The following is a 24,007-nucleotide window of genomic DNA, read 5'->3' as shown; positions in this document are numbered from 1 at the left end:
ATATGTTATATGCACTGCCTATACCATTTCATCTCCAAAGGCTTGATAAAGGTGATGGAACTCTGCAAACCTTCGAAAATAACAAAGCTACATATCATGAATCATGTATGCTGAAGTTCAAAACCACAAAACTAGAAAGGAAAAGGAAGTCATCATGTAAGGCAAAAGAAGATGATGCCCCATCAGCAAAATTCGGACACAGTAGCCAGAAAAATTAAGTTAAGTATATCTTAGTTGTATTTGACCACTACGCTGATTAACAATTCTCCTAGGGCTGGCCTGAAGGATTAGATATTTTTATGTGGCTAGGAACCAATTGTTACTTAGCAATGGGACCGACAGCTTATTGTAGGATCCAAACCACATCGAGAAATAAATTTCTATCACCAGAAATAAATTCCTCTGCTTCCGTGTTGGCAGAGGAGGGAATTGAACCCAGACCCTGAGATTGGTAAACAGAACCCAGAAGGCAGCTGAATAAGAAGCAGAAGAAACTAAAACTGCAAAAGAAGAAACTTGCTTTATTTGTGACAAACAAGCACATATCAAAGATTTACGATTGGCTATGACGTTGGCTTAACACGAAAAGCTGCAACAATGTGCCATGAACCTACTAGATGAGAAACTTCTGGCAAAGCTAAGTGCTAGAGATATTGTTTCCCAAGACCATATGTACTATCTTCCATCTTGTCTGACAGGTGTGTACAACAGGGAAAGAGACTGGCTAAATTCCCAGGAAATTGGAGATGATTATGTGCAATACAGACAACAGGCATGTTGAGCTTGAGATGTACATAAGAGACAAGCAGTTAACTACACTTGGGTACTCCTATTTTACTATGGTAGAAGTTTATGTTTTGTGCAAAGAAAGACTGGAACAGCTAAATATTGATGCTTTCTTTGTGCACCAAACACAGTTGAAAGAACAGATACTTGCCCATATCCCAGAACTGGAGGCCTTCAAAAAGGGAAGAGAGATTTGACTTGCCTACAAGGGGAAAGTGGAGGAGCCTTAGCCACGGCATGTGCTTACAATGGTGCACTAATAGTGGTCAAAACAAACAGCCAAGATATTGATGAAACAGATGCCTAATCATGAGAAAGAATTTGATGGAACCTTAAAAGCAGACACTGGAAGAGAATCTGTACCACCAAGTTTGTTGGAATTTGTGAGTGTGCTGCAAAACGGCAGTGACATAAATCCCAACTTACATATAGAACATCTATTGACCTAGCTTTAGTACAACTTTTGCACTTCAACTGTTGGAAGGCTCCAGCATCTTCAACATTTACCAGACATTCCTAGTAAAGAAAACCTCTGTTTCCATTATACCTTGTTCTTCTGGTCTTTGCAAAAACCAGAAAGCATCAATTAATTGATACACATCATCATCTTGTGCTGTTGATGGTCTGGACCATGATCCAAGTGCCACAATAGCACAAACATCCTTCCATGGGAAAGGCATATCTTTGTTTCAGCATCCACACACTGATGAAAGAGTGAAGACAGAAACTTAGCCCAATCATCCCAAGTGGAACAATGTTAAAAAATGTACCTTCTCTTCCTGAACATTACACAAGTGTACCACTTGCTATCTTTAAACATGAGAATCCCCTCTCTTCATCCAGTGGAGGTGCAGGACAATTGCCAAGCAAATCCAATGGGAATGGCCATTGCAGTATGATGATATGGTTATCATCATGTTTGGAGGGATGCATTCAGAAATGGCAGCATTCAAAATTCTTGATGATCTCTTGAAAGACAGTGGTTGGACTGGTGCTCTTGCAGAAGCAGAAATAGCTACTCCTGGAAGAGCAGAATCGTTTATTTCTTCCCATCAGATGATACATATCTAACCCACAAGCAAACAGTGCAGTTTATATCAGCTGCGCAAAGCTGCCTAAATGGCATATATCCAGAAAGCAGAAAAAGAAGGTGGGCTAAGTTGTAAAAGCTGTCTCCACAATTCTACTTTCGGAATCTTGTGCTTCAACTATAACTTTCAGTGTTCGTTTTCATCTAATTGTACAAAGATATGCCGCAGGAACTCATTCCTTTCTTCTTTGCCCTGGACCATGTTCTTTATGCCAGGTGGCTTTCAATTCATTTGAGACGCATGGAGGCTCTCCAAAACGACACATTAGTTGAATTCACGAAAATAAATTTCACTGTCCATAAAACCACTCAGCCTTCTTCCTCAATGGCTAAAGACCAAGCACACTAGCAGAATATGCTCATGTTAAAGGAGATAGGGGAGCCATCAGCCTATTTGAAGATGCACATGCTCTCAGAAGGTGGACAGTGGCTGGTCCTAAACTAAGCTGCCTGACTAATGAGTTTGAGACTATAGTGATGCTGATCCAAAATCTGAGGGTAAGCATCATGATGAAACTGAAACTGTGCAGAAAAGGTCTCTTGAATTGCTTGAGAATCTAGCAAAAGTAATTAAAGAAATGGGCAACCCTTCTGAGGATGATTCAGTGGATCTGATTGTGCTAGACAGTCATGAAATTATGGACAGTAAAATTAGTGAATCCTTGAGATCTATGAAGAGCCTTGGACAGACACAATTCACAAACTTTATTGAGAGACTCAAGTCACCCAGCAAATTCTGTGAGCCAGTACACAAGAACAAAATTCATTGTTTAGTCTCAAGATGTCTACTACAGAGTCCAAGGGCAAACAGTCACTGCAAACCATAAAGGAAGACCGTAATCTATTTTCATGCCTTTTCATATCATGCTAGACAGAGAGTGTGACTTAAATCTTTAGTATGTCATCCAGTTTAGCCCAGTCCAAGACACTAGGGATGGCAACAGACTGATGGTGCTTGGTTTTCATATTGGACTGATATTCCAGTAGTAGCAAAAACTTGCCAAGAATTGAATGAGTATAGCTGCAAGAAGGAATGCCGTGGGAGGTGCAAGTGCTACAAATCAGGACTTAGCTGCACAGCTCTCTGCAGCTGTACTTGCCAAAACTGATTGATACACCAAATGTATTGGTGTCTACCAAGAGATATATATAGTGCATTTATATCTTTGGTGGCTATTTTGGAAATATGGTGGCCATATTGGAAAGATGGGTTAAGTTTAACTCTTAATGACATTAAGAATGACAAAATATAAATTCACAATCATTATATGCTCAGTATGCAACTCTTATAGGCTTAGGGAATGAAAATATTTGATTTAGAGCAAATATGTTGCCATTTTGGAGAAGTGTCAGGCATCTTGGAAATAGCCATATATTGAGGTGGCTGGAGGTTGATTTTCATTTATGGGGATAATAAGAGTTCTCATGCCAAATCTGTTGCTTGTATCACCATTTGCATTTTTCCCACTTTCCTACTCCACTATTATTATAGATTCTGCTTCAAAAACAGTGAATTCATTCATAATCAGTCTTCAGCTTGTGGTATATCACTCAAATTACGTATCCCCTTCTTATCTCTTTTTCTTTTCCCTTATGGATGTCATTAACTATCTAATCAGCAAGCTACCATGACACCAAAGCCACTCCCTGAATACATATATGGCTTTGTCAACATCACCAGTATGTTTGTCCAAGTATCCCATCATCTCTTCTTGATCTTCATTTAACTTCACAAAAACTTGAGTATACTTAGCCCATTCTATGTACTATTCTTCATCTTTTCCACAAAAACTTGAGTACTTAGCCATTCTATGTATTCTTCATCTTTTCCATGAAATTCCTCTAAGTACATATACGTGCTTTTTCTTTAACCTGTATTTTATTGTTTTCAAGGGTCATCTGATATATAAGGTTTTTGTTTCTTATCCCATATTTCACTAAGCAGAAATTTAATTTCTGTATGCGTCCATTTTTCTTTATTTCATCAAGATATTAGCAAGATTGCTTCATTTCTTTAAGATCATCCTTTTGCACATTCTATATCTCTGTTACAGTTTGGTGTACTTTGACAGATTACTTAATTCTCGACTGCTTGAATAAAGTTATAAATGATGTAATCCACTTCCTTACAAAAAACACTATATGAAACAAAGACAAAGAAAAAGAATGGTCTTAAAGAAACTAAGTAATCATGCTAACATTTTGTTGTATTAAACTGACAGATACAGAAATTAAACGTCTGCTTAAAATTAGACAGTGGAAAGAAGTGAGAGATTTCAGATGGTAACAAAGGAATCTTTCTTTCCCTCCTGGAGAAGATAATTATTACATGACAGCTTGTCAATTACAGTTTCACAAGTTGTAATTGGCAACTCTACACCCCATTTCTTTGGAGTTTGTAAAAACATTAGGATTTCAAAGTTTTTCGTTTTTAATTAAAGATCATTGAAGCTTAGAAAATAATGAAACCTCCACATTAAATGAACTGTAAGAACGAATATAAAACATGCCTTCTTAATATTTTGCATATTGCTTAAATATGAATAAAAATCTTACATATACTATTCAAATTCTGCTTGATAAATTGCATAACCATTTATCACATACTTCTAATCATACAATAAACTATATAAATTAAATAAAGATAAATAAAACCTACCACGTATTTTTGAAGCGGGCAAGCCTATTGATGCCAACCTTTCAACTTCGTCATGACTGCTTGTTGTGTGATCTGATGTCAGCTGCTTGACTTTCAGAACTCCTAACCTGTCATTTGAAAGGATAACCATTAACATTTGAGACAAACAACTAAAACATACATTATTTTCATGGTAAGGGATACTGGAATTTTCACACAAATTAGGGTAAGGTCGATTACATTTTGAATATTTGAGTCCAATTTTATTTTCATCGGTATATACTAAAAATACAGACTAATTACTTGTCAAGTGATAAATAATGATCATCTTACTTTCCTAAACTATGGTAAACACTTTCTGATAATAGAATGTCAGTAAACCTTCAAAAGGAAATAGAACAATAATCACTGGTTTTCAGAGAAATTGAGGCAAGCATAAACATAGTTAATATAGCCTAATATTGGGGTGCTGATTTCTGATTCGAAACCAGTTTTCACTCACCACTTCTAGTTTGTGAGATATACATGTATACATGTACAGTGGGGCTCAAATCTCATGCGACATGATTCTTTTTGTATCGTCCAGATTCTCAGACTCAACGTGACGTTGCCAAGTAGTGTTAAACTTTTCTTTTTTTTACAATGTCATACATGTCGACAAGTTTGCGAATTCACAGCTAGCCCTATTTTCCTTATGGTTATATAAATATGATCCCTTTTATGCATTTGTATGATTCGTAACCTGTGTGATTTTAACTGATTTTTTTTTACGTTGCTTAGTTCAAAGTGCGGTGTGATAAGGTTAACGGTGCCATCAATGAAAGCGCACTTAACAGGCTCCTCGGACTGGTCAACATAACTATACTCTGTTTTTTTTCATCTGTCCATCCGCCTGTGGTGTTTTTGTATGGTAACACTGCGTCCCGGGCTTTAGATAGTTACGCTAATTGTAAGTTTTAGGTAAATAAAAGGATATCTGGGTGTACATTTGTAACTGAAAAGTGTTTTAATAATTTACTGTATGCGAATTACACCGTTAATATTCGAAATAGGATATTATTATAATCGTTGAATGTAAGCTGAATGTAACTATCTAAAGCCCGGGACGCAGTGTTACCATACAAAAACACCACAGGCGGATGGACAGATGAAAAAAACAGAGTATAGTACGTCTGTAGCATTATGACAGTAGACCTTATTTAATAAACTCAACAGTCATGACAACATTTTCAAAGTAGGAATATGAATTACAACCAGTTTTCTTTGAATGTTGAAGTTTATGCTGTGTTTAAGCTGCCTGTATGTTGCAAAATGTTTCATAGGCCTAAAGAAATAATCTATACCTTCTGAGATGTAGCCTAATCTGTTACTAATGAATTTATTTGTAGAGATTACCTGTTCTTTGATGAATATGATGGAATACGAATTACAACCAGTTTTCTTTGAATGTTGAAGTTTTAGACTGCGTTTAAGCTGGTTGTATGTTGCAAAATGATTTATAGGCCTAAAAGATATTCTAAGTCTTCTGAAATGTAATCTGTTACTAAAGTTTTTATTTGCAAAAATCACCTGTTCTTTGAGGAATAAAAATGCTGCTGATTTTGATTATATGGAGAAGATGGCTATTAATCGAAATATCATAAGTATTAACTATCAAGACGTATGGAACACTTGCTTTTCAACTGGTTTAAAATATTATTTTCTTAAAATACCTTTTGCTCGCTTTTGGTGTATAATTTATTCTTTCATAAGGTAACTTGAAGTGCAAGAATGTGTAGATAACCTCATTTGCTTTCTGGCCAGAAATTATTAATAAAGAGATGCGACTGTTAATTGTAAAGTAAAGAAATCTAACACCTAGGCCTAGGAACAATATCTTGGCTTTGACAAAAGAATACTTGCATATGCGAATATTTGCAAGTATGCCATCATTTTTGAAATATTTAGGAATTATAACAAATAATTATGTATGAAAATCATAATATTTTTCTAAAACATATAAAGTAAATGTTTTCAAGATAATTTCATTGTCGCTAGTCAGTGTAGACCTACTTATGTTACACTGGGTGGTTGTTGTTGCACCGAAACTAATGATCTATCACACACGCTCCCCTCACACGTTGATATCGGTGGGCGCATTCTACTTTTGTATATACATTTTAACATTTTTTTCAGCACTGAGGTGTAAAAGTAGTCAAAATAATACTGGTTAAAATTTTATGCTTGCTTTTAAAACATTGTTACTGCTATGACAATTTTTTTCGTTTTTTTATTTAACATTTGAACTGATGCTTGATGATAACTTCGTTTTGGTCGAATGCTTCAGCGATGTGTGAACGAAAGTTTTGAAAATGTTTCGAAAGAGATTTTTCTGAAATTTGCTACACGTGACATTTTCTTACAGTTTTGAAATATATGACAGATTTCACTCTTATGAAGCATGTTATGACCTTATTGTATTCAATAATCTCGTTTCCGCATTGAAATAATAGATAGATATAGAGCATGTTAGATTGCCAGTTAGTGAATTTTGAACGAAATCCTATGGAAACATGTCGCATGAGATTTGAGCATCACTGTACATAAATGTGTACATGCATTCATAGGTACCAGATGTGTCCTATCATAGGACATTGTGTTTTTTTTTAATTATAAATTTTAGGAATTGCGGTCTTTAGAAAAGTGACATGCCCTATTTTTACTAAAAGCATCTGGCAACCCTGACATACAATGCAGCTGAGTAGTGGGTACACCAGTAGCCTACTGGCGGTGAGAGCAGGTGGTTAGTGCCACTCGACATTCATGTTATACAGCCGTTTCATATGTTGGATACATACATGAACAAGGTTCTTATTCCTCCTCTTCATATCAAGCTTGGTATAATGAAGAATTTCGTGAAGGTCACAAAAAAAAATTACGCTACCTTCCAACATGTGTGCACCCTGTTCCCGGCTCTGAGTTCTGGTAAGCTCAAGAAGGGCATCTTCATTGGACCTCAGATCCAAGAGGTGCTGAAGGATATGGACTTTGAGGAGCTTCTTACCTTAAAGGAACTATCAGCATTTAAATCAGTCTGCAATGGCTTCCTTGGTAACACACGGGTACCAGATTACTAAGAGTATATGTATTGAGAAGTTGTTACAGTCTTATGAGGATATGGGATGCTGAATGTCACTCAAAAATTAGCTTTTTCCACTCCCACCTCAACTTCCCTCCGAACTCGGGCAGTGAGTAAAGAGCATATAAAAAGGTTCCTTCAAGATATTACTAAGATGGAGAGCAACTATCAAGGCAAAGGGAAACCCAGCTCAATGGGGGATTTCTGCTGGATGCTCGTGTGACAACCCCGAGGCAGAGTGCACAAGATCCAAAAAAAAAAAACTTAGTTCTAACTGTCTGCTGTACTACGATTTGTGTATATTGTATTATCCAAATAAATTTAGTTCCATCAATGTTCTGTATCTATGTTTATTTTTCTGTAATATGTCTTTGCAACAGATGTAATAAACACATTATATTTTGAATTTATATGCGTTATAATTAAAAGGAGATATGTGAAAGCAAACAACTAGAGGTGATTGAGCAAAGCTGTTCAGAAATTTGAATTCAACCCATCAAAATTAGTACAAAATTACCTATTTCTGGGTTCGACCTGTGTCTGCCGGTGAAAAGTTCCTGCAGCTCACTTTTCTAAGTATAAAAAGATCCTAAATATACCAGAGAAAAAGCTAGCATGGTATGCTGAAGTTACTACCCCCAGCGCGAGCACCCCAAGGGGCGTCGATATAAAGTATAAGGGCGAGTGGAAGCCACTACTCACAGATCTTCTGCCAATTAGAGGATTCCTTTCCAAAATCCCTCCACGGCAAGAGCCGTTATATAGGTTAGAGCCGTCACAAAGGTCACCTCCCTTACCTTCCTCTCGCTACTACTACTAATACCCACGCGCATTCTACATTCCTGTATATTAGCATTTGTGTGTGAACCACGCGTTTGTTTCAACTCCCGGAATTATTCCTTCTTTTCACGATGTCGGCTGTGGAACGTCCTCCTACATCTAAGTTGAGTACTCCAATTTGTGTTTTCGTAACTCATACGGTTAAGGTGTTTTCCATATTTGCCTTCGGCCCCTCAGCAAACGTATTGTAGGCACCGTCGGCTTATCCGCCATTTTGGAAGCATCATCAGAACGCGTGTGATTCTGTTACACACTAATTTCCATTAAAGTTTTGATATTGCATAAGAATTTCAGATATACGATCATCAGTGATGTGTTTTCATATTATGTACTTAATTATTAAACGACCGTGTAGAATTGGTTCGGAGTAGGGCCTAAACGCACTGTTTGACTTACCTCTCGGGGTTTCTAAAGAAAGGTTGATTAATTTCTATTTTAGCCTCACCCCCCCTCCCCAGTTGCTCAAGAGCGTGTTTGTGCCTATCTCTACGTAAATTTATCATGATGTATATGTGTAATTATTAGGCTACTAGTAACTTATTGCATTTGTCATGGGAGAGGAGAGAACCCTATCTCTCTCTCTCTCTCTCTCTCGTTGTGAGTCATGCATGAGTTAGTGTTAATACGAACTAGATAGGTCTTGATTTATGCACGTTGATGATTTTCATTTCACTAAGAGGTTGGATGAGTTGCTTCCCCCCCTCCCTCTGGCTCGACCGACCAAGCCTAGGCTAAGTCTTGGAAGGTGAGCTAGGTGTCCCTACCCTTGTACCCTTTATGCCTCCCCCCCCCCCTGTCTGCACTACGGTGCTAACAGGGAGGATATCAAAGATATAGAGAGCCTCTCTCTTATCATTTTGTTGGACCTATCCTCCCTACCGGTCTAGATCGAAAAATGATATTGTTATGATACAATAAAGTTTTGTACATACTTAGCCGGCAGATATATACTTAGCTATAGTCTCCGACATCCCGGAAGAATTCAAAACTTGCGGCACACGCGACAGGTAGGTCAGGTGATTAGCCCACTCCCGCCGCTGGGTGGCGGGACTAGGAACCATTCTCGTTTTCTAATCAGATTTTCTCTTCCACCTGTATCTGCCGGGTAAGTATGTACAAAACTTTATTGTATCATAACAATATCATTTTTGTACATGCAACTTCCCCGGCAGATATATACTTAGCTGAAAACAACATATGTTGTAGGTATAAAGAAAAAACCTTGGTTCCTACCTGAATGGGCAGAAGACTTCATGGATACTGTCTATGAGTCTGCTTGCCTCAAGAGCTTCAACGAGGATGAGACCTGTGACTGATAGCCATTCTGGATCTTGTCAATGGGGGCTGGCCGACTTACTTGACAGAGCCTTGTCTTGGATCGTGCCAATGGGGGCTGACCCAGTTACATGGCAGAGCCTTAACCTGTATCATATCAATGGGGGCTAACCCTCTTACATGACAGAGCTTTAGGTACCAATATATCACAAGGAGCACAACAGCCAATCCCGACCACCTGACCACACTAACACTGTTAGAACTAAGATTTGAAAGGGGTACACTTCCAGCACCCTCTTCCAATCAACTGTAAAAACACATCACAAACCGTTAAAATACCTAACATAAACTAAACTAAATAGGATTAGCTTCAGCTCCCTGTCCCAGCAATGAATCCGCAGATACGTACGCTCCAAGAGAGAAGCACTTATCATAAGTCACCTGAACGTCTCTCAAATAATGGGATGCAAATACTGAATTACACCTCCAGTAGGTAGACTCGACAAGAGTCTGGAGAGACAAGTTTTTGTGAAAAGCCAAAGAGGTAGCGATGGCTCTCACCTCATGAGCTTTTACTCTTAGGAGCTTGAGGTGCTCGTCTTCACAGGATACATGAGCTTCTCTAATTACATCCTTGATGAAGAAAGCTTGGGCATTCTTAGAAATGGCTCTCTTCGGATCTCTAACTGAGCACCATAGACTCTCCGCATTACCTCCAAGTTGTTTCTTCCTCTCAAGGTAGAATTTGAGGATCCTGACTGGACACAGAGTCCTCTCTAATTCTCTTCCTGCAAGCGAAGACAGTCCCTTAACCTCGAACGTTCTTGGCCATGGTTTAGAAGGGTTCTCATTCTTTGCTAGGAAAAGGGGTTTGAAGGAACAGATTGCAGAGTCCTTCTTGAACCCAACTGTGCCTTCCAAAGCTTGCAGTTCGCTTATCCTCTTAGCTGAGGCTAGAGCAAAGAGAAACAAAGACTTCCTGGTCAAGTCTCTGAAAGAGGCTGTATGCGGAGGTTCGAATTTATTAGACATAAAAAATCTTAGGACCACATCCAGGTTCCAACTGGGTGGTCTAGCAGTCTTGGTCTTCGAGGTTTCAAAAGACCTGATTAGGTCATGGAGATCATTGTCTTCTGCAATATTCAGGCCTCTATGCCTGAAGACAGAGGAAAGCATACTCCTATAACCTTTCATTGTGGAGACAGCAAGCTTGCACTTCTCTCTCAAGTAAAGGAGGAAGTCAGCTATGTCTGTCACAGAGGTACTGGAAGAGGATACCTTCTGAGCCCTGCTCCATCGAAACACCTCCCACTTCGACTGGTAGACGCGTAAAGTAGAGGATCTCCTGGCTCTTGCAATAGCCTTTGCAGCTCTGCGAGAAAAACCCCTCGCTCTTTCAAGTCCTTCGATAGTCTGAAGGCAGTCAGACTGAGAGTGGGGAGGTTTTTGTGGTATCTGTCGAAGTGGGGCTGTTTGAGAAGATCGCTCCTGAGTGGAAGCGACCTCGGAAAATCTATCATCCATTTCAGTACCTCTGTGCACCAATCTTGAGCTGGCCAGAACAGGGCGATGAGAGTTAGTTTTGCTCCTTCCGCTGAGACAAACTTCCTCACTACTTCCCCTAAGATCTTGAATGGGGGAAAAGCGTACGCGTCGATTCCCGACCAGTCTAGAAGCAGACTGTCTACTGCTACTGCCCTCGGGTCTGAGATTGGAGAGCAGTAGTTCTCCAGTCTTGCATTCTAATGGGTAGCAAACAGGTCTAGGTTTGGTCTTCCCCAGAGGCTCCAAAGTCTGTTGCACACTTCTGGATGCAGAGTCCATTCCGTGGGAAGGACTTGATCTCTTCTGCTCAGAAGATCTACCCTCACATTCCTTTCTCCTTGGATGAACCTGGTGAGGAGAGTGATGTTCCTCTCCTTGGTCCATAGAAGCAACTCCCTTGCTTTCTTGTAAAGGGAGAAGGGAGAAGGGAGAAGGAGTGAGTTCCTCCCTGCTTTCTGATGTAAGCTAGGGCTGTGGTGTTGTCGGCGTTCACTTGCAACACCGATCCCGTGATCTGAGACTCGAAGTGCAGGAGTGCCAGATGAACCGCTGCCAACTCCTTTTTGTTGATGTGCCAGGACACCTGTTCCCCTCTCCAGGTGCCTGACACTTCTCTCGCGCCTAGAGTTGCTCCCCAGCCCAACTCTGAGGCGTCTGAAAATAACACTAGGCGAGGGCTCGGTATATGAAGAGACACGCCTTGGTTGAGTCAGTTTGGGTCCAACCACCAACAGAGATCCTCCTTTATCTTCTATGAGAGATGGAAGGAGTCCGATAGGTCTTGGGACTTCTGATCCCAATTCTCCCTCAGGTAAAACTGCAGGGGTCTTAGGTGAAGCCTTCCTAAAGAAATGAACTGTTCCATCGAGGAAAGGGTCCCCAGAAGATTCATCCAATCCCTCGCAGAACACCGTTCTTTCTCTAGGAAAGCTAGAGAAAGCTGCCACTTTCTGTAAGCAGCGATCTAGTCTTTCCTGGGATGGAAATACTTGAAAACCCCGAGAATCCATCAGAATCCCCAGAAAGACAATGCTTTGCTGGGGAATCATCTGGGACTTCTCGAGGTTTACCAACAGTCCTAAGGGCTGGGCTAGCTTCAACGTCAGAGTCAAGTCCTCTAGACAGCGATCTTTTGACTGGGCACGAATCAACCAATCGTCCAGATACAATAAGATCCTTACTCCCTCCGAATGTAGCCAATGTGCTACATTTTTCATTAGGCCCGTGAACACTTGCAGGGCCGTCGAAAGCCCGAAGCACAGAGCATGAAACTGAAACACCTTCCCTCGTACCATGAACCTGAGGTACTTCCTGGATGAAGGGTGAATTGGAACATGGAAATACGCATCCTGAAGGTCCAGGGACACCATCCAGTCCCCTGGACAAAGAGCTGCCAGGACAGAGGATGTTGTCTCCATTGTGAACTTTTTCTTTATTACGAATAAGTTCAGCGCGCTCACATCCAAGAGTGGTCTCCACCCTCCTGAGGTTTTTGGCACTAAAAACAGCCGGTTGTAAAACCCTGGGGAATGGAGCTCTTGTACCCTTTCTATGGCCTCCTTGTCCAGCATCTGTTCTACCAACTGTAGAAGGGCTTGGTTCCGTACAGGATCTCTGTATCTTGCTGTTAACTCCCTTGGAGTTGTCGTCAAGGGAGGTTTCTCCCTGAAGGGGATTAGGTATCCTCTCTCGAGGATAGAGAGGGACCAGGCGTCCGCCCCTCTCTGTGTCCAGACTTTGGAAAACTTTAAAAGTCTGGCACCTACTGAAGTCTGGAGGACTCTTGTCTCATTGGGTTTTCGAGAAAGATCTTCTCGAAGATCTTCCTCTCTTCTCGGGCTTTCTGCTCCTAAGAGAGGCTCTAGGAGCACTCCTCCCTCGAAAGGGCTGTTGGAAGGGAATCTTCTCCCTCTTGGTCACCGGGACCGCAGGTTTCAATCTTTTGGCCGATTGGGCCAAAAGATCCTGAGTGGCCTTCTCAGATAAGGACCTAGAGATGTCCTTAACTGTCTCCTGCGGGAAAAGGTGGCTCGACAGGGGCGAATACAGCAGAGCGGATCTCTGGAGAGGAGACACGGACTTAGCCAGGAAGGAGCTGTAAACTGCCCTCTTCTTAAGGATGCCTGATCCGAAGAGGGACGCAATCTCTGTGGAACCGTCCATTACAGCTTTGTCCAAATAGGACACGACGCTGGCTAATTCGTCCATTTTTACGAAGTCCGGGTACTGAGCTCTCTTGGCCAGAGCTCCTAGGGACCAATCCATGAAGTTGAAAACTTCTAAGGTGCGAAACAGGCCCTTGAGGAGATGGTCCATCTCGCACATCCCCCAAGAAGCCTTCACCGAAAGTAGCGAGCGCCTTCTAGAAGAGTCCACTAGCAATGAGAAATCCGCATCGGCTGACGAAGGACGACCCAATCCCATTAGCTCTTTGGTGTCATACCAGATACCTGGCTTCCCTGCAAGCTTGGACGGAGGGCAGGAAAAAAAAGTCTTCCCTGCTTCCTTCTTAGAAAGAAGCCAGCTCTCTAAACCCTTAAACGCTTTCCTCATAGAAAGGGTAGGGCGCATCCTGACGAAGGAGGGGGACTTTGACAGCTTAGTGCTCAAAAGCAGTGATCCTGGGGAGGGAGGGTCCGCTGGGAGAAGTGAGTCTCCGAACTCCTGAAGAAGTAGCGCTGCGAGTCTCTTATAGTCTGAGACGCCAGCGTCTTTAGGGGATTCCTCCTCTGAAACCTCCTCCAACGTAGCAGCTGGAGAAGAAAGCTTCCTAGGAGAAGGACTCCTAGTAGGAGAGGCACTTCTCTCCCTAGCAGAATGCTTGGAAGGGGAACAGTGTCTACTTCCAATGTGGGTCCTGTAAGGCGAAGTACCTGCTTCCGCTTGAGGGCGCTGGGCAGGAGTAGGATGCCTGCTGCTAGCCTGGATCCTGCTAAGATCCTGGAGCTTCCCAGGCTCTTGGTGCCTGACAGGAGAGGCGATTGCGTCCCTTAAAGGGTGCCTGAAAGGAGTAGGGCGCCTACTATGTACTAGGCTCTTGTCAGGCTCTTGGCGCCTGCCAGGAGAGGCGCTTGCGTCCCGTAGGGAGCGCCTGGAAGGAGTAAGGCACCTGCCCTGATCCTGGCGCCTGCCAGGAGAGGCACTTGCGTCCCTTAGAGGGTGCCTGGAAGGGGTAATGCGCCTGCCAAGATCCTGGCACCTGCTAGGAGAGGCGCTTCGAGTCCCTTCGAGGGCGCCTGGAAGGAGAGGTGTTTACTGCTCTCTCTGATCCTACAAGGATCGAGGAGCCTCTCAGGCTCCTGGCGCCTGCAGGGAGAGGAGCTTCTGTCCCTTGGAGAGCGCCTGGAAGGAGAACGGGGCCTGCTCCTTCCGTGGATGTTGCGCTGCTCCTGGCGCCTGCCAGGAGAGAAGCTTGAGTCCCTTACAGGACGTCTGGAAGTATCAAGGAGCTTACTGTCAGCTCGGATACCGTCCGAATCTAGGAGGCTCTCAGGCTCCTGGCACCTGTCAGGAGAGGTGCTTGCGCCCCGTGACACACTCCTAGAAGGTCGCTTAGGAGAGGTGCTTACTCGACGAAGAGCGCCTGACAGGAGTAAACGGTCGTCCGTGATGAGTGGAGGAATTAGCCCCAGAAACCTTTGCTGGAGAGGAGTGCCTTCCAGGAGAGGGGCACCTGCTAGAGTCCGAGCGTAGGCTAGAAGGTGGCCTCTTAAAAGAGCTCTTGACCGGTAGGGAGACATCCTTCCTGCGAGATGCGCCCTTGGAAAACGAGCCTACTAGAGCCGACAACTGCTCTTGGAGGCCTACCAGGAACTTCTTCGTAGAAGAACACACTCCTTCTGGAGAGGACTCAGGTGATCTCAGAGCTCTCTTCTTCTGCGAAGGAGAATACTCAGGGAAGGGCTCCGGGCTGGAGTCTAAAGCGTCTCCTCCAGGCGGCTTCCAGGCTCTCTTCAGAGGGCGCGACTTTGTCACGGAACTCCAACCCCGCCTAGGTGAGGACGAATCGGAGTCCGAAAAGTACTTCCTTAGGATGCTTTTTCTGTAGCTATCCAAGGCAGCCTGGGACGAATCTACAGGATCTGCCGAAGGGACGCCTGACCATTGGGGATACTCTACATCCTCCTTGCGGCTGTCGACATTCCTCCTCCCTTGGTCTTGGGAGTTTGGAAGAGGTCTAGGCCTAGGGGCAATGCGGAGCCGGTGAGACGCCCCCTCCACTGCACATATCACTATCCTTACCTTTGCTTTCCATAGCTCGTAACTGAGATTGCAAGTTACGGATAGATGCCTTCATAGCAGCCATCTCCGAAGATGAATCTTTAGGTTCGCTGCGGGGGGAAGGGGCTGAAACCATATTAGAGGCAGGAGAAACTATGTTAAGAGTTAGGATCTACATCCTGATCAAGAGAGCAGGACCTACTGGAGCTTCTGACGGAAGCCTTCCTGACTCTATCCTTCTCCAATTTCCTAATATAAGCAGCCAAATTCTTCCATTCTTGCTCAGTCAAACTTTCACATTCCACACAGGTGTTATAGACATTCCCCCGACATTTTACACAAATAGTGTGAGGGTCTACCGAAGCTTTCTGTAGCCTCACCTTACACTCCTCTTTCATACATACTCTAAACACAGGTGTAACGTCAGACATACTGAAGAAAATTCTAATCCAAAATCCAAAAACGGTCCACAAAAGCGTATGCCAAGACAAAGATCAAATACATCACCAAAGGTCAATCCAGAAAAGATCCTCAGCAAAGAGAGAAAGAATTTCAATGCAGGAGGAACCAACAACGATGTTGTCGGAACCGGCGACAGAGAAAATCTGATTAGAAAATGGGAATGGTTCCTAGTCCTGCCACCCAGCGGCGGGAGTGGGCTGATCACCTGACCTACCTGTCGCGTGTGCCGCGAGTTTTGAATTCTGTCGGGACGTCGGAGTCTATAGCTAAGTATATATCTGCCGGGGAAGTTGCATGTACAAAAATTCGATTTAGTAGGTTTGGTCGAGGGCCACCGTCCACTCCAGGCTGTCTGAGGAGGTTAACTGGCCTACCTGTCCAGTTCTGTAGTGATCTTGGAAGGTTAAGCTGGATTCATACTGGGTATTCTCCTTTCACCTTAATTTCCTTGCAACTCTTCCATGATACCTCTTTATGAATGTTATATATTATTATTATTTATATTTATTGTGTTACTGTATATAAAGGGTCTGGTATGTTTATCGTCTTGGCCTAGCCTCCTTTAGTACCTAGTAGAAGGCCATATCCTCCCCGTCGGCCTACTACCCATGAAGTAGTAGGCTACACAGCCCTCAGTAAGTGTCCATCTCTGATCGGGTGGATGGCCAGGCGATCACGACCGACCACTCCACATATCCCCCCCCCCTTTCTTAGCTCGGCCTTGCCAGACACTTATAACTCACAGTACTAGTAGTCTTTTCGATATAAGACCGCTCGAGTTTCACTTAAGTGGAGAGGAGAGGGTTGGGAGTAAGGAGGGGTTATTGGTATATATGTAATCCCTTATGTCTCCGAGTAAATAGCTCCGCCGGCCTTACAGCGGTCTAGTACCGCACCAGCTGGCGGACGTGGCTCCGGATTGTACATTTATACAGCTCCGCCGCTCGGTGGTCTCGCCCTCCAATGTTCCCCCTCCGATACGGATTCGGGCTGGGAGTTACGCTCCCCCCCACTAGAGTGTGCAGGATCAGATAGGGGAATTACCTTCCCCTGATCCGCCGCTTCAGCCCATTCCTCCGGCATTACTTGGGACAATGGGAGATGAGACCTTGAGTAGGCGGAGCGTTGAGGGACTACCCTACAGATATCTCCGGACCTTTGAGGTACTGACGGAGTGTGACTCACCCTTACATCCGCTGCCGGAGTATTATACTGTGTTGCCGGAGCTCTATTTCCGTCCTTATGTTGTTCCCTGCTCCGGTGGGGATGGTGGACTGGTCAGGCTTTCGGCTACAATAATGCGTAGCCTTCTGATTCAGCTGACCGTGATAGAGATTAGGTTCTTCCTTCTCTCCGGTCTGGCGGACCTCAGATCCCACATACCAGACTTACAGCTTCCTTCTAAGGATGGAATCGGGAGCAGGCAAATACACCCAAAGAATTTCTTTATTCATTCAGTGAGTTGAAATTATTAGTGAATAAGTCTTAAACCAATATCTAGGTTAAGGTGCATGCTCTCTTCGGAGTTAAAACTCCGGCGCCGGAGTCCGGTACTCATAAGTGAATTTCAAATTACAGATGGTCTGTTGCCAGGCGGAAGGGTGCTCTGCCTCCCTCGGTAAGCCCTACGGGCATCCAGCTCGAGAGTTACATGGTCTGGCACCCAGATGCATGCACCGTCTGCTATGAGATGGTTTCACTTCTAACTGATGAGCAGGTAAGTATCTTTGCTGCATCATTGACATGAAAATTTTTTTATAATAACTTAGCAAGTTTGTTATAGATACTATTCCCCAAGTGGAATATTAATTCGGTTTCCTCTCTGACAGGCTGCCTACGACGTCCGTCATGAGGCAAGGGTGGCACTCAGAGGATGGGTCTCTGGGTTTGGCAAGAACGCGCCAAAAGGACAGCCGTACATCCTGGACGCAGGATTATGCTCCCTTCTGTTCAAGGGGGCTACAGCTACGACGGCGGTTCCTGCACACGTTGCCGGGCCCCTCATAGAAGCCATCCGAGTGGCGACAATGCCGATCCCAGACGACCAAGAGGACTTGATGACGGAAGAGGTGGCGTCTATTAACATCAACCTAGAGCCCATGGCCACGGAGGAACAGGTAGGTGGGGAGGTAAGTGAGGCAAGTCTCCGGAGTCCTACTCCTTCTTCCTCTTCTTTCCTGGGCTTCTCTAGGCCCACCCCTCCTTGGGAAGGATGGCAGCGAAGAATCATTGGTACCTGTCAGCAATTCACCTAGCAGGAGTAAAGGATGTTATAGCAGACGCACTTTCCAGGACAACTCCGCTGGAATCGGAGTGGTCCCTGGACAGGAAGTCGTTCCGGTGGATTTGCAATCAAATCCCGGACCTTCAAGTAGACCTTTTTGCCACGGAATCCAACCACAAACTACCATGTTACGTGGCACCCAACCTGGACCCTCTAGCTTACACCACGGATGCGATGTCCATAGATTGGAACAATTGGCGGAAGATTTACCTATTTCCTCCAGTGAATCTTCTGATGAAGGTCCTGCACAAGCTGAGATCTTTCACAGGACAAATAGCATTAGTGGCACACAACTGGCCAAAGAGCAACTGGTTTCCGCTTCTTCTAGAACTGAATCTCCGGCCCAAACGGATCCCCCGTCCAGAACTGACTCAGGTAGTACAAACTCAGACTGTGTCAGCTTCCTCAAGAGTTCTGAGAGCCCTAACTTTATGGACTTCATGAAGTTTGCGGCTCAAAGGGACGCTAGTATTGATCCACTGAACATCTTATTCATAGAATCGGAAAAAAGAGAATCAACGCTCAGGCAATATGATTCAGCAGTAAAGAAATTGGCCAATTTTCTAAAGGATTCAGCTGCTCGTAAGATGACCACAAATCTGGCAATCTCGTTCTTTAGACCTCTATTTGAGAAAGGCCTAGCCGCTAGTACCATTACTACAATCAAATCGGCCTTAAGGAAGATTTTCCAGATTGGTTTTGATATCAACTTGTCGGATTCATACATCTCTTCGATTCCAAGAGCATGCGCCCGTCTGAGACCAACAGACCGCCCTCATACGGTCTCTTGGTTTTTGAATGATGTACTTAAATTAGCCTCAGACACTAATAATGAGTCATGCTCATATGTAACCCTTCTTATTTTTAATGGCCCTAGCCTCAGGCGCCAGAATATCTGAACTCTCGGCTCTCTCTAGAAATCCAGGTCATGTTGAATTCCTCCCGTCAGGTGAAGTACTGCTATTCCCTGATCGGCAGTTTTTGGCTAAGAACGAGGACCCACAAAACAGATGGACTCCATGGAAAATTATTCCTCTCACACAGGATACATCATTGTGTCCTGTCATTACCCTTAAGCGGGCCGGCCGGAACCCTTATATATGGGGGTATAGGGCAAAAAATGCAGTCATGAAAAAATTCATGGAGCTTCATATGGCAACTGAGAATACGTATACGAAATACTTCGTCAAAATTCCTCTTACTTTCGTAGTTACAGGGTAATTAGTAAACATAACTCAATAAGCCTAAAACATTCATCCGTACAAGAAAATGCAATATTTCTTCTGTTATCGTAAATTTTGATAATTATTGTCAAAGAAATTGTGAGAAATGGCATCTGTAGAGGTTCCGTGAGTCGCAGAGGGGAGTATCAAGTTCATCCATGATTCAGTGCGAGCACAGACTTCAAGTAGTTTACACGTTCGAGTTTCTTCTCTGACATTCGCTTACTTTTACAAATGTTTATCTATGTTTCGGCAAGAATTTCATCATGCCAATGAGGAAAAGACAAGGAAAACATCTCGCTAACATAAAGACAAAGAAAATTTGCTCTAATATGATTACAGAATATCATAATATATGCGATATTAGCGTAGTTAGTGAAGAGAGAGAGAGAGAGAGAGAGAGGGAGGCTTGCGTAGTAAGTATACGCCACCGTCTTGCCTGAAGCACACGTCACACTGTCCCCAGGCTACGATCTTTGAGCAAAGGGATCTTAATTTATGATAAATAACATAGTTTTGGTTTATTAATACCCAAAAAGGAATATGAAATTCATAATAATCATGATTTATTAACATTGTCTTTGTAAAAAGAGAGTACAACTTCGAATTTCACCTCATGACATTCTCTTGCATTTACGTTTGTTTATCTTTGTGTCAGCAAGAATTTCATCATGCCAAAACGGAAAATACTAGGAAAACATCTAGCTAACATACAGAAGAAGAAAATTCGCTGTAATAAGCAGAGTTAGTGAAGGAGAGAGAGAGTTGCGTAGGAAGGAGTGCCCCGTCTTGCCTGATGCAGTGCCCCACGCTACAATATATGAGCAAAGGGATCATCATTTATGATTAAATTATGATAAATAAAATAGTTTTGGTTTATTAATACACAAAAAAGAAATATACACTCATAATAATCATTATTTATTAATATTGTCGTTATAAAAATACGAAGAAAAACTTTGAACGCCCGTATCTCAAAACTATAGTTATTGACCTTCAAAATCTATCTTCTCACTTAGTTTTAAAGCTATAACATTGGAATTTGGTATATAACTCAGAAAGACATTATAGAACAATCAAATGAAGCCCTTTTTTCCAATTTTTGTTGTCTTTTTTTTTTTTTATAAATTTTGTTTTCCTAATTTAAAGGGTTTATGTTTTTACCATAATGAAAAATTCATATCTAGCAAAAAAATGACTTTTAGAAAAAAACTCCTCATTTGATTGGAGGTCTACATCAGGTCTATATATGGTAGTAATCCCAGGTCTTAATATTAAATATCAAGGGAGGGGATAGAATTTGAAAAATGGTTATTTTCAGGATAAATCACCCTGGCGTCACAAAACCGAAGGTCAGAGGCGAAAATCATATGCGGTTTGGAGATGTCCCAAGGGCTGGCCCCCTTAAATCCTTTTTAGCCAGGACTTCCGAAAAATCTTCAGGCCCCCTGTTTATTAGAGAGAAAGGTGGTACGATTTCTCTTAAAGGTATTAGACAACAAAAACTCTACTTTATTAAACAGGCCAACCCGGCATCAGTCCCACACGTCCATCACATCCGAGCAGTGGCTACCTCCATTAACTATTTTCAAAATATGAATTTCGAAGACCTGAAGAAATATACGGGTTGGAAATCTCCAGCAGTATTTAAACGCCACTATCTCAAAAACTTAGAGGCCCTTAAATTCCCAACAGTGGCTGCAGGGAGCATAGTCTCCTCTAATTAACCGAGTCTTACCAACTCCTTTTCTTAGCTTTTTGTTATTTCTATCCCTAATATACTCTCTCCTTCCTACCTGCCCCGCTCGTATTCCCCGCCAACCTCTCTCTTCCGGGCCGGGCTGGTTCTTGACCATCCCGCCACCGGAACATGTATATAGTATTGAGACCATATTGGTTTTATGGAACTATCTGTATTGGGACCATATTGGTTTTGCGGAACTGTCTGTACATACCCTTCTATATTGCTCAGATACCATAATTGTACATTGTCCTATTATATTATCTCATTATTTTTGGGCTCAGTTCGTGTCACCCAGTGAAATAATCCCTTAAGTTCATTATTTCTAGGTAAATGATACTAACATTACCAGAGAAAAAATAAAAATAGGGGGATGTCAGAGTAACTGACTCGCTCACCCTAAATAAAATGAGGGTGTCGGTATGGTACTGGGGCGAGTTAGACCACTACCACGAACCTCTTGTCATTTAGAATTCTCCTTCATCAAAATCCCCCTCCCTGAGAGAGCTGATACACGGCCGGCGCCAGCAACTACTACTACACACCCTCCCACGCCGACCACAGCGCCTCTCGTGACCATCCTTTTCGTTAGCGACCTTCCACAATCACATGTTTTCTCTTACTCTGTGTTTTTGTGTATTTTTGGATTATCTTTCACTTACAATGGAACTCCAAGCTATCGCCGCAGCTAAGTTAAGTACCCCGAAAGGTTATACACTAGTTTTAGCCAGCCAGGACCCGTTTTAACCGTTTTTTAGGTTCAATAATGGGCACCCTGGTCTGGCGCCAGGCTCGCCATGCCGGCTCGCCTCACGTTTTGTTTAGCTCCTTCGGTCTTCTATACCGTAGTGCCTATTCTATGCTGTGTATATGCCTATATCATGTTATATATTAAACGTGGTGCGGAAGGTGCTACTTCCATTATATTGCTTTACATCGTACTATTCGGAAATCCTTTGCCTAATGTCTTAGCTCAGTGTTCATGCATGCATGTCCCTTTGTCTAGGTCTGTTAGGCGTGTGGGCTTTTTATACCAATTTTATTGCTACATTGCTCTTTAGTCCAGCCATCCTGGCTGTCGCCCTCCGTTTTACGTATCGGCAGAGGCCAGCTCCCGAGCTGTTAGTCTGCCTTCCTTCAGGGAGGCTAGCCTAACTTCTCCTGGACGCTCCTTCTTTTTCTCCCACTTGTGATTTCCTTCCTTTCATTTTTATTACGATGTATTTATTATGGGTTGCATGTTTGAGGCGGTCAGTTTTAGCCTAGGCTATGTTTTGTATGTCTCGTTTGCCTCGTGGTCCACCTACAATCGCAACAGGCCAGCTGATCGCCTCGGTGTCCTTCTCTCTAGGCCTCCCCTCTCTTTTCTCCCACGTGGAGGGGGAGATAGTCCTCGCTCGCTCAAGGTCGCTATGGCAACCATCTGAGCACCCCTCCCCTCTTCCTCCCTACCCAGGGAGGATACGGGAGTCCTGGACTTAGGGGGTCCTGAGTTGGAATGGTCCCGTCTTCTGTGAGTTTCGGGGGGGTACCTCGTGCGTTCAGGTCGGGTCGGCTTTCCCCGTATCATGAATGATTGATATCTCTTTTGCTTCTCTGGCGGAGCACCCGCTCACCATCCGGGTGCTCCGTTGGTTGGCGGAAGAGTTTTACGGCGGAGCTACGCTCTGCCTGTCTTGCTTATTTTGTTTTTGTTTTAATTTAATTTTTATTTGATGGGTAATCTTCTCATGTTCTCCGCTGTGTTTGTACCCTCACCTCGGTGTACTATATGTGTATGAGCAGGTATCTGGTGAGTACAGGAGAGGATTATGCCCAAAATTATTTCACTCTGGCATGCAGCGGAGCTTCATATCTCTTAACGGGTTAGCCCTGTTAGTAACTGCTGATACTTATGTATCTGTTCACTTACAGGCTACCAACTGTCAGGAGGCAGGGTGCAACGGCATCCTGCAAGACCCTTGCGGTCATGAGGTCTGCCGGACCCACGCTCCCTGCGCTGTCCGCCACAACGACTTGATTGTGTGGCACCATGAAGTCTGCTCCATTTGTTATGATCTAGTGGAACAGTTTTCTACCGGAGTAAGTATATACCGGCGTAGGTATTGTCTCTGTTCTTGGTATATACTGTCAGATAAGCCTGTGAAAAATATATAAATAGGACTTAGTCATAAGTGTTAATGATATATCACCGGGGCTTCGTTGCAAGGATTACAATGACCCATTATTTCAGGCTACCGCTGTGAAGGACGCTGCGTCGGCTACTCTCAAAGCCTGGGTAGGAGGCTTTGGTAAGAACGTATCCAAGGGGCAGCCATACATTTTAGACGAGTATGGCTGTCCGCATCTTCCCAGGCGGCAAGTCAACCGGGTACGTCAACCCTGCAGCAGCAGCTCCGTGTATCGCTACCATCCAACAACAAGTGGCGCAGGCTTTGGCGGAGGAAGGAGCCCCGGGGATCACCGAGGACGTTGCCACCATAGACATCAATGTTGAACCGATGACGGTAGGGGAAGGTGAGTTGTTGGTAGAGGTAGGTTTGTTGGGCGCTCAAGGGCTTCCCTTGGGCGCATCTGGATCTTCGTCACCTGTTCCTTCTTCTACATCTTTTCAAGGCTTTTCTGAATCGGAAATCCCGGCCAGGATGTCTTCCGCCTCAGTTGTCCCTAAAGTGAAAGGGAAACGTGAGCAAAAGACCCTTGAGAGGACGTCTTCTAAGAAGACTTCGTCCTCAGCCACTCATAAGTCTCCAGCTCACCATCCCGGAGCAGAGAAAGCGAAGT

General features: G+C 43.5%; 1 protein-coding gene across 3 annotated transcripts in view; it reads right to left on the bottom strand.

The window, feature by feature from the left end:
- Window positions 1-24,007, bottom strand: part of LOC135198627 (TGF-beta-activated kinase 1 and MAP3K7-binding protein 1-like) — a 479,012-nt gene that overhangs the window by 189,765 nt on the left and 265,240 nt on the right. For all 3 annotated transcript variants that reach the window (XM_064226386.1, XM_064226385.1, XM_064226387.1), the window contains one exon: window positions 4,536-4,642. In XM_064226386.1, coding sequence (XP_064082456.1) covers window positions 4,536-4,642 — 107 coding nt within the window. The remainder of the gene's footprint in view (window positions 1-4,535; window positions 4,643-24,007) is intronic.

The sequence above is a fragment of the Macrobrachium nipponense genome, chromosome 22 (genome assembly GCF_015104395.2).
Source record: "Macrobrachium nipponense isolate FS-2020 chromosome 22, ASM1510439v2, whole genome shotgun sequence".
Taxonomy (NCBI): domain Eukaryota; kingdom Metazoa; phylum Arthropoda; class Malacostraca; order Decapoda; family Palaemonidae; genus Macrobrachium; species Macrobrachium nipponense.
The sequence above is the reverse complement of the archived record's forward strand: the minus strand, read 5'-3'. Positions and strand labels throughout refer to the sequence as shown.